This window comes from Neopelma chrysocephalum, unplaced genomic scaffold, assembly GCF_003984885.1.
Source record: "Neopelma chrysocephalum unplaced genomic scaffold, ASM398488v2 Primary Assembly neopelma1_44, whole genome shotgun sequence".
Classification (NCBI taxonomy): Eukaryota; Metazoa; Chordata; class Aves; order Passeriformes; family Pipridae; genus Neopelma; species Neopelma chrysocephalum.
Window position 1 is genome coordinate 12,355,679 of NW_020897703.1, and position 10,593 is coordinate 12,366,271.

The 10,593-nt window shown below is 45.8% G+C and overlaps 2 protein-coding genes and 1 long non-coding RNA gene across 5 annotated transcripts in view; 1 reads left to right on the plus strand and 2 right to left on the minus strand.

Annotated features, from left to right (window-relative positions):
• Positions 1-274, plus strand: part of LOC113965095 — a 2,110-nt gene extending 1,836 nt beyond the window's left edge. Inside the window, exon 3 of the long non-coding RNA XR_003533436.1 lies at positions 79-274. This is a non-coding gene — a long non-coding RNA (uncharacterized LOC113965095). The remainder of the gene's footprint in view (positions 1-78) is intronic.
• A 1,954-nt stretch (positions 275-2,228) lies between these two features.
• On the minus strand, positions 2,229-5,507 carry HOXD9 (homeobox D9). 3 transcript variants are annotated; one of them, XM_027678495.1, is made up of 3 exons: positions 5,349-5,507; positions 3,386-3,988; positions 2,229-2,976 (listed from the first exon to the last, which is right to left on the minus strand). In XM_027678495.1, the coding sequence occupies exons 1-3, from the start codon at positions 5,350-5,352 to the stop codon at positions 2,735-2,737; spliced, it is 849 nt and encodes a 282-aa protein (XP_027534296.1). In that variant the 5' UTR covers positions 5,353-5,507; the 3' UTR covers positions 2,229-2,734. The 3 variants fall into 3 exon arrangements, with proteins under 3 accessions (XP_027534296.1, XP_027534298.1, XP_027534295.1); XM_027678497.1 differs by lacking the exon at positions 5,349-5,507 and adding an exon at positions 4,172-4,284; XM_027678494.1 differs by lacking the exon at positions 5,349-5,507 and having other exon boundaries at positions 3,386-4,284.
• A 1,612-nt stretch (positions 5,508-7,119) lies between these two features.
• HOXD10 (homeobox D10) lies at positions 7,120-10,417 on the minus strand. Its single transcript, XM_027677909.1, has 2 exons — positions 9,636-10,417; positions 7,120-8,251 (listed from the first exon to the last, which is right to left on the minus strand). Exons 1-2 carry the CDS (start codon positions 10,375-10,377, stop codon positions 7,974-7,976), a joined length of 1,020 nt encoding a protein of 339 aa, XP_027533710.1. The 5' UTR covers positions 10,378-10,417; the 3' UTR covers positions 7,120-7,973.
• Positions 10,418-10,593: the final 176 nt, after the last annotated feature.

Here is a 10,593-nt window from a genome sequence, read left to right on the forward strand (position 1 = left end):
TTTTTTTGTCGTTAAGCGTTTACAGTACCATTTTCTTAGCACATTTCGGTGACCCTCTTTTTTTTTTTTTTCTGTCAGAGCTATAATTAACTGCATACAAAGAACGCGCCTCGTTTACACATGGCAACCAGGAAAGGACGCCTGAGCTTTGAAGATGCCTGCTATCGCGTTTTCGATCATGTTTCCCCACATATTACACCACGAATTCTCCATGTGTGGTAGTTTCAGAGTTATACGTTTTTGTCTTGAAGATGTTATTTTGTTTTCCCTTGCTTTTATGTATTTACGGATTGATTTATGTAAACGAAAGTAAAGATGAATCTTTGTTCACCCCCTCCTTCACCACACATGCCTGTGAATTATTCGATATAATGCGTGTGCACGAGACTGTGCATATGTGCAAACATATATTAACACAACCAACGGGTAGGAATTAAATTATTCAGTTTGACAGTAAAAGTAATTTCCATAGAAGAACTACATTCCGTCATTCAAGAGAGACGCTTGGTTTTCTTTCTGCTATTTTGAAATAAACGTGCGCCATATTAAAAACAGGTAAACAAAAGGAAAAAATACACAAGGTAAATTCTGCCAATCTTCCTCATATAAAATATTAAAAAGATGGTATGTGTTTGGTGAAAATTTATTAACAGAGACTCTGCTGGAATCAACATAATGGAGTGTTGTGTAGAAGAATATTGTTTACGTGTTGTTATAGATCGCCTCCCTCTATGGGTATTTTCGAAAATATAGAGGCTGGCATCGTAGGATTCATTGCAGTAGAATATCCAGTAAAATACATTTCAACAAATAAGTGGACTTTGTAAAATCTCTCAGTTCCATGACCTTCGGGTCTTTTTTGAGTCTGTTGCCTTGGCCCAACGCTGACATATTGAAATTTATAGTCCAAGGTTTAAAGACCTAGTTTGTCTGCATTTTTTGCCTTTTTTTCCCCCTAACAAACACAAACATCAAAATAAGGTGGTTTCAAAGAAAAGTGCCATAGCATATCGTAAACTCATTAGGTCCAGACGTCTAGCCATCTCAATGGTTTTATTATACCATGGTTCTTCCTGTTTTAAAAGAATTATAGGTATCTTCTCGACAATGGATGGGAAGCAATGCAACACCTTTTCCTGGCAGTGCTTGCTTTTGCCTTTTTCCCCCCTTCTTTTTTTTTGCAGAGGTAAAAAACATTAAACACCAGGTCTCTCAGCTGTCCCCTTAATCTTGAATTAACCGAACTGCTCGTAAATATTTACGGGTCCTTCATTTTAATGGTTGCTCTTTAAACAAAGCAATTTTTTTACAATGAACTTCATCTCAATTATCTTGATAAAGTCATGTGTGTTTATAAATGCAGAAGGCATGAGGCGCGTTGCTAAATGAGCTCTAGCCAACAAAGCCGAACGTTTGGCAGCAGCCGTGTCCCCCCGGAGCTTCCGAGCCTCCTGGTTTAAGAGCACAGAGGCTGGAAGCGACCCACCGGGAAGGGACAAAGAAAAATAAAAGGAATAAAAAAATAATGTTTAAGCGAATAGGCATCATTTTGCTTTCTTGGCTCCTGAGGACGCATGTGGAAAATATCTCCTACGTGATCCCAAGGGATCGCCAATGTTTGAAAGAGCGCTGGTACCTGAGGCCCAGGAACGGTACGGCGGCGGACGCACCTACGCGGCCTCTCCGCACTGACCTCTAACAGCAAATGTCTATTAGGTGAAGCGGAGGAAAAGTGACTTTCCTCCGGCCTTGGTGGCTGCCGGAGGCCGGGCTTTCCCGCGGCCCCGACCTGGACGCGCTCGGCCTGCGGGGGCTGCGCGGGGGCTGCGTGTCAGGGTCGGCGGCGCAGAGGGCATCGCGAGGGGCGCACAGATTTCTCCTCTCACTGCAGCGCTGTCGTTCGGTCACGGCAGACTTTATTGTGTAATAACTGACAACAATTACAACAAGTCCGTAGTTCGAGACACGGAGTGGTTAATTAATACAACAGTCACCGGGGGCAGGGGTGGCAACTAGCCGGGGGACCAGGAGGCATGAGGCCTGTGGTGAGTGGCTCCAAGGGTGAGACAACTTCCTAATAGTGCATTAAAGGCGTGTGGGGGGGACAGCTCGTGGCCTCGCTGTGGCATCTATTGCGAAGGATTCAGACCTAGAAAGCAGAGGTTTGGGGAAAGATTTCCTCTTAATAAATCGTGGACAGCACAGCAACTCCCATTGATTTAAGTGGCTGTAATTAATATATGTTTTATTATCGTAATTATAGTTAATTTCCTTACCTTTATTTTGGCAAAATAACTATCTAGTCTACATCACTTTTAAGAAACATGTCAAACATTTAACATCAGATAGAGTTCCCAAAGCTAACGTGCACTCACAATATCGTCATCTAAACGGTGTGGGAAGGAAGAGGGGTGGTTTAAGCGACTCTGCAAAACACGTTGGCGAACAAGACAAAATTTCGCAAAATACATGACATAGACCACGTTTCACTTCTACCCAAATAAAAAAAAAAAAAAAAAAAAAAAAAAACAAAATGAATTAAAGTCCATGGGGTGGAGTGGTGCGGGAGGAGGAGAAATGTATGGGGGTTGAGGGTGCAGGGGAAGAATAAAACCAACAAAAAAAAAATCCAAAACCGAAACAACCCCCAACAACCAAAAACCCACCCTCACCCCAAAAAAGCCCCAAACTCAAAACTAAATCAATAATCTCCAACTGCATTTCTACCCCAGCGTTAGTCTCCTTTATTGCCTTTCTCCTTGTTCATCTTTTTCATTTTCATTCTTCTGTTCTGAAACCAGATTTTGACCTGTCTCTCTGTGAGGTTTAAAATCCTAGCTACTTCGTAACGGCGGTCTCGGGTGAGGTACATGTTAAAGAGAAATTCCTTTTCCAGTTCCAGAGTTTGATACTTTGTGTAGGGACAACGCTTTTTCCTCGTTGAACGAGCATGGATCCAGTTTGCTGCAGGGTTATCTGGAAGAAGGGAGGTATATAGAGAATGGGGGGCGGGGGGAGAGAAAGGTCGTTAAATTAATTTAACGAAGGATGGACTGTTTTCACAACTTTGGAGGAATTATCATAAAAGCCTTAATGCCCCAGTCTGTTTACTGTACAAATGATGTCTTGATGGTAGGTGGTTATGTGGAGTCTTTTATGGGTGCTTGTTGCTGCTTGCGCTGGGTTAGGCGTCTAGACGTTTTTATAGGTTAGTAAAACTATCAGTTTTGCACATTCGAGCCTTACAGGTTTCGGCAATAAATCAAAGGGGCAATTTCTTTCTTTCTCTCCTTCTCTCTTTCCTTCTTTTTCTCCCTCTCTCTCTGCCTCTATTCCTCTCTCTCCCCCCGTTTTGTTCTGTTTTCTTTTTTTTTTTTTTACTTACTTGGGTCAAGTTGCTGCTGTTTCTCCTCCTTCAGATCGCTGCCCGGGCTGGGGTTGTGGCTGCAAGCGGCAGGGTCCTTGGAGCTGCCGGCAGCCGCTTTCTCCCGGGGCTCCTGGAGGAAGGAGCTGCACGTGTACTCGGGCACACCGATCCCCTGGGACTCCCGAGACGAGGAGCACTCAGTCCTTTTGGAGGAGGAGGAAGAGGAGGAGGAAGACGAGGAGGTGGTTGCTCCCGTCTCCGGCTTTATCCCGTAGTGGCGCCCGTTGGAGGAGCCGGAGCTGGACGCAGAGCCGCCGCTGCTGCTGCTGCCTCCGCCGCCGCCGCCCGGGAAGCCCGGGAAGGGCTCAATCCAGGAGCGCACGTAGCGGCCAGCGTCGGCTGCCCCTAAATGGGGCTGGTGCATGTAGGGGTGGTAGATCCCGGTCATTGCCGCAGACGGCTGAGGGTGAACCGCGGACCAGGAGGTGGAGAACACCGTGGATTTTGGTGCAAAGCTACAAGAGGAAAAATCTGAACTCTCTGCAACACCTGATGGCCTGGAGGTCGCACTGTGACCTCCCTGGACGAATCTACTCCCGTAAACTTCTTCGCTTTCATGGCCTATGAGAGAATCGACATAATAGTTACTTATGGTGCCACTAGACGACATTTTAGGCTCCCCTCTTAGTCATATAAAAGGTTACACTGTTAACTGTATATGATACCCTCCCGGAGAACAATCGTAGTATTTTGCAGACTGCAACCCTCAACCATTGGTTGCGGAGCCCACGTGATCATATTTACCAATACTGCGAGTAAATCAATCCGCTAAACTGGGGCTGCTGTGATTAAAAAAAAAATCATCATCAACAGCGGCCCCGCACAGCGCGCTGTACCGCCTGCGCGCCCACACCGCGCCGGGGCCGCCCGCCCGCCCGCCCGCCTGCCCTGCCCGCCCGCCCGCCAGCCCTGCCCGCCCTGCCCTGCACTGCCCGCTTGCCTGCCTGCCCTAGTTGCTCGCCCGCCCTGCCCGCCTTCGCTGCCCGCCTGTCTGCCCTGCCTGCCCGGGGCGCGGCGGGCGTGGCCGCGCTGGCAGCCCACGGCCGTGGCGGGTGCGGACTATTTCTTCACCTCCTTTGAGTGATTTCTGCCATTCATTTCTTAATCAATGAGAGACAGGGTGTTTAAATAAATCCAACAGCCTTGGCTTGCTAATCACACTCCAAGCTGCTGAGGGAACCCGCTGGGAAAGGGAGATTCTTGCCTGTAAAAACAAACCATCGCAAGCTGGGACTGTAACGACTTCTCATAAAACAGGAAAATGTTACAGTAAAAGCACATTGCGGTACTTCCATATTTCAGAGCATGTGCGGGTATTATTATCCGCTCCCCCCACCCCCGGACAGAAAGTTTCCATAGAAAGGATGCACTTTTAAAAAGAGATACCCATTGTGTTGTTTTAAAACAGGTGGAAGACCTCTGTAATGATTTTATGCCTTTCAATAAAAATTTTATGAGGTGTATTTGATTATAGATTAATGTGTCCCTAATAAAATGGACGGATGGAAACAGCAAAGCCTGTGTCTCCGAGCACAACTGACGTGTGGCTGAACACATGCTCCTGTATCTGCGGGCCTTCGGGGCTACACAGCTCCAACATAGCCCCCCTTACGGTGCCCAGTGCGGCCCGGGAGGGACGCAGGCAAAGGCAGTCCCGAGGAGGCCGCCTGGCCCCGCACTGGCAGCGCGGCGGCCGCGGGCAGGGACAGGGGCCACGGGCAGGCTCCGGCTCGCGGAGAGGAGCTGTGTCGCTGTCTCCTCCGCCCCTAGTTCAGAAGGAGCCACGTTCAATGCCTACGTGAGATTTTTTTCTGCCCACTTTGCTTTCTTTTCCATCCCCTCCCTTCCCACTCCTCCCTCCCGGCCCGGTTTTTCTTCCCCGAGAGAGACGGTGCCCGGTTAGTATAGAAAACTGAATTACCCATGGTCTTCTGCCCACGCCTGCTCCCCTGGGCGAGGGATGGTGGCTGTGTCGGGATCTGGAGGAAACGTAGAGAGTTAGTGGCGAGCCCACAGCACAGCCCTCAGCACAGCCCGCCGGGGGCACGGACAGCAGCGCTGGGAAAACACTTCCTACTCGCGGGCCGTTATGAGGAAGGGACTGAAATTCCTGTTTATTTAATGATTTATTACTCTCTTAGGTTGTTTTCTTCCTTTTTTTCTTCTTCTTCTTTTTTTTTTTTCTTTTCCTTTTCCTTTCCTTTTTTTTTTTTTGGTCATTTGACTTTAGCATTTTCTTCTGCGATTTTATAACTTGTCTTACACTGTTCTCTAGAAGCAGGGTTTGTGGTATGGCGAAGAACTTGCCCTCGCTTTACACAGATACAAGTTGGTAAAGTAGGAATATTAGAGTGAGCCTCTTTTTTTATATACGTTAAACAGTTGGTATGGAGTCAGAAATTTACTTCCCACTGCCGAAACTTCTTTGGTGATGTAGCGAGTATCTTTAAAGGAAAAGAAAAGGCCGTTTAAATGTATGCAATATAGAGAGTTTTTCTGGGCATCGCTTTGCTGTTTTCGAAAGGACAACAAGCACAAAATACCTAAGTGCTTGAAGCTCTCGCAGCTTCAAAATCATTATGCCTTGATTTGAGGAATATATACTTCTGCCCTATGAATAAAAGTGAGCATGAGGAAGTATTGGCTTAAATTAATATCAGCGGCAAGAGAGCAAACAGAACGCCACCAATAGAATTATGAGCAGGATCTGTCATCAAGTCGGACAACATTGGCACTATCTTGCCTTTAATTTCTTGATTTAGAAACAGCTTAGGGGAGGAATGGGCGTTTATTGTGAGCGAGCTGATTTCCCAGTGCCAACAGTAGCCACGCTATTTTTCCAGTACCGTTTGAAGGTGAAAGTATGTCCAAGTATTTGCACTTCAATTTGGAGTCATGTTCATTTGCAAGACATTTACTGTTCTCCTTAGTATTTCTGCTCACACGGGTATTCATCCGCTCTCACACACGCATGCCCTTCCTCAGCTTCCAGCGCAGAGCCCTGCTAATAACATTTTTCAGCTATGTACAGAAAGGGTTAAGAGTCGTGAACGTCATTAACTGGATGTGTGCTACTAAAATGGAATTGCGCGAAATAAAACAAGCTCTGAGCAAACAGAAACGGTGCAGGATGACAAAAGCAGGTCTGAAGAGGCTGGTGTACTTTTGTAAGCAGGCTAGGGAGCGTTTCTGCTCAAAAAAGCCAGCCTTGCCAGATGTTGGGAACATTTTGAGGGAATATTTTTCCATCCACCATCTTCTGAAAGCTCTTGAGCCGACCAAAAACTGAGCTCCCTAACACTTACTTATACCCAGCTTTGCATTTGTTGTGTTTCTTGGGGTCGTTTGGGATTTTTTATTTTTATTTTTTTTTAGCGAACAAAGACACGAAATCAAAGTCTACACATTGCAAGAACGCAGTGACTGATATTTTTTTAAATCAACATACGAACGTCAAATAAAATGACACACATATTCCTGACAGCTTGTAGTAGAAAGATTTTTTTATCACTTACCATTTACGAGTTGATTGGATGAGGATGCCCAGTTTAAGTCACAATATTTTACAACATTTTTTTCCTTTCTGTCTCTTTTTTTTTTCATTCAGTTTGTCAGACTGCGAACATCACACAACATTTTATCAATTAATCAATTGTTTACAGACATTTATAAATTAATTAGGTTTACATAATTTCCCGGCCCAGTCTCCACCCCTCCCCTAAAAAAAATTAAAAAAAAATTAAAAAAAAAAAGGAAGGGGGAAAAATGGAGGAAAAGAAAGAAAGAAAACCAGGCAGACACACACAAAGACCAGAATATGGTAAAGAAGGTACACCAGTCCAAAAAGCTGTTGATAGAGAAGGATCAGGACACCAACCTGGATCTCTGCATTAAACATTTGTAGAAAACCAAAGGAACCGCAGTAGTTTACAGAGTTTATTGCATTATACATGCAAACAGAACATGCACAAGAAGGACAATTTGCTTCTGAACGACTACTATTCCACATATGCACCACAAGGAAATGTCTACAATGGAGAAGAAGGAAATATTCCATTTTACGAAGGACAATCTCTAAGTTCATTTGCGAGAATAGTTACATTATAATGTGCTTCTCTTTCCCCCCGCCCCCAGTTTCCCCCTGCTCTTTTTCTGAAAGTATTGAATGTACTCAAAATGTTATGGTCCGTGTAACAGCCCCACATAAATACCATTTTGTTAGTAAAAACATGAAAAAGTCACATTGCTTGGATGTTCGACAGTTCCAATAAGTTAAGACCAAATGATAATATTCAATAATAGTTACCCTGCATTACGATGAGAACAAAAATAAATTACACGTGCTAGGTTTTATATATACTCATCATAGTAATACATATTCACTTGCAGCGCTAAAAGGAGGACGAAGAGTCACATTCTATCAGAAAATAAAACAAAACAAAACAAAAAACTGGAAAATGCCGGGTTTTGCCAGAGTCTCTCCTGCTTTTAGCAAGTGGCGGTGCTGTGCCCACTCCTCACTGGTGCCCCCCCCCGGGGTTAGGGTTTAAGAGAAGGTCAGATTAGCCGTCAGTTCCCGGATTCGGTTCTCTCTGCTCATCTTCTTGAGCTTCATTCTGCGGTTTTGAAACCAAATCTTGACCTGCCTGTCAGTGAGGTTTACGCTCTTACTGATCTCTAGACGGCGCTCTCGAGTGAGATACATATTGAATAAGAACTCTTTCTCTAATTCCAGTGTTTGGTGTTTAGTATAAGGACACCTCTTCTTTCTGCCACTCTTTGCAGTTAGCCAATTGCTTGTTGGAGTATCAGACTTGATTTCCTCTATCAAAATCAAAGAAGAAGAAGAAGAAAAAAAAATCAAAAATACCTCAGGCTGTTAGAGTGTACCCTTGGCCATGACCCCTCCTGTGCAATGTCTGGCAGATATGGTGAATGTGGGCATTAAACACGGTTCGAGTAAGGTGTGGGCACAGGGAGGGGACCTTCTGCCAGGCTGGGCTCACCCGTCCCCAGGCACGGCACCCTGCTCTGTGGCTGCCCCGCTCTCCTGCCCCTGCCAGTAAGGGTCTCTCAAGTTTTCGGCCGGCGTTTAACATTTCAACAATATTTAACCTACCATCCGCCCCATGAGCACATCTTAACGGGTCTAGCCCCGCCATGGCCGCCTCGGGCGCCCACGACACTTGCCACCAAAATATTCCAATTACAAAATAGTCTCACACTATTTTGAAGCAGCATCCACACACACATCAGCTGAATCACACAAGCACACCTATAAACAGATATAGACAGTTTCCCAGCCAAAATGATATACAAGAAATTTCCACCCTCTGTCTCGGATTTTTTTTCCATTTTCCTTTTAGTTTTTTTCCCCCCACCAGAAATAAATCTGTCCCACATCAGCCTAGACCTGGGCTACTAAATATAATTCAGATAAAGCAATTTTTAATGCACACTTAGGGTAAAAATCGACCTAGAGGTTGCAAAGTACATTTTGATAAGAAAAAAATCCCGGTTTTAGATTCTTCGATACACGCCGTTCAAAAGAAAGGCTGTAGTGCACTTTCAGAGGGAAAATAAAATCAGATTACCACCGCCCTTAGCTTTCAAAAGCATTTCAAAATACTGGTGCACTTTTGGAGACCAATCTAAGGTTATCTAAAGCACCACATTGAAATATTCAACCTTTGGATCAGGCAGATAGCAGGCTGCTGCTTTCATTGTGAATTTGTTTCGAACTTTACCCAGCCTTGTAACACCTATTCCTCACCTATTTTAAGAGGATAGTAATTAACTTTAAATGCAATCAAACCGCAGTAAGGCTCAGTGGAAAAAAATAAAAAAGGCGAAATACTAGGAGAGAAAAAGTTGAGGTGGTCGTATTTTACAACCTCCAGACCTGCTTTTTTAGAGGTATGGGGCTGCTTTTGGCTGTTGCAGCGCATTAGGGAGCACACGGCTATATTCCCCGCATCACAGAGGCGGTCTGCATGCACGGGAAAGGCAGATCTCTACGGAAAATGTTTGGACCATTTTGTGTGGCATTTTTGCCTGCCAAAATCTTCAGAGAGACAGCACCTGCAGCCCGATACTCCTTAGCATTAAATGTGATGGCTGTGATGCTCGTTAGTATATTCGAGCGTGCTTTATGGTGCTGGCGTGTTGGAGTTACACCACGGCACGGCTTAAACTCGGTAATACAGACCTTTACTCTCCTTCTCCTGGACTTCTGGGCTGGACACGGAGCCTTCAGGCAGACAGCTCCGCTCCTCTTGCAACGTGGACTTGGGCTCGGGACTTTCCACTTGAGAGACTTTAGCGGTGCTGTCTTGGTTGTTCGGGTTTTCATTCATTTTCTTTTCCAGCTGAAGTTGAGCAGATATCTGCGGTTTGGAGCTGCCGCGAGGGTTTAACTGTAACATTACAGTTGAACTCGTTTCAGGGCTATTATTGTACTCTTGGGTTTTCCCAGTGGCGTAGGTCTGGCTCAGTCTAAAATATCCTGGGACGGGAACCTCGGGGTTCTCAATGGGGCATGATTCAGACACCAGCCTCTGGTAGGAAGGGACGTCTGCAGAAATGAGTTTGGATCTCTTATCGGAATACATGCAGCAATTGCTTTCTTCCTTAATATTTGTAGTGAAGGAACAAGTGGGGACCTGCTGTGTAACAGGTTGCTCTATTCGACAAGATCTGTTCGGGTCTGTCCAAGTGTCTACTTGAGGTATATAAGGATGTACATTCATACCCATATTTTGGTGATTAACTTCTCTCTTAGCCAGAGACGGAAGGAGTCCACAGGTTTGCATCCCATACGTCCCAATGTCTGTGCTAGGTGGCATATACATGCTGGCGCTGTTGGAGTAGAAACTGTCACTCCTGCACGCACTGATGAGAGAATCTACTAAAAAAGTATTAGCGGCAGGAGAGCTGTTGGGAAAGGACATTTTGGGGTGGAATTTGAGGAAGAGAGATTGTGTCCTTTGTAGGCTGACATCTCTAGGAAAACATTCCCGTTGTAATTGCGGATGCCTCCGCGCTACCACATGACAGGCGGGCCCAATGGCAGCGCCCGCCGCCCCGCCGCTGACGCGCCCCGCCGCTGACGCGCCCCCGCCGCGCCGCCCCGCCGCGCCCCGCCGCGGTCAACAGCGCCCCCTGCG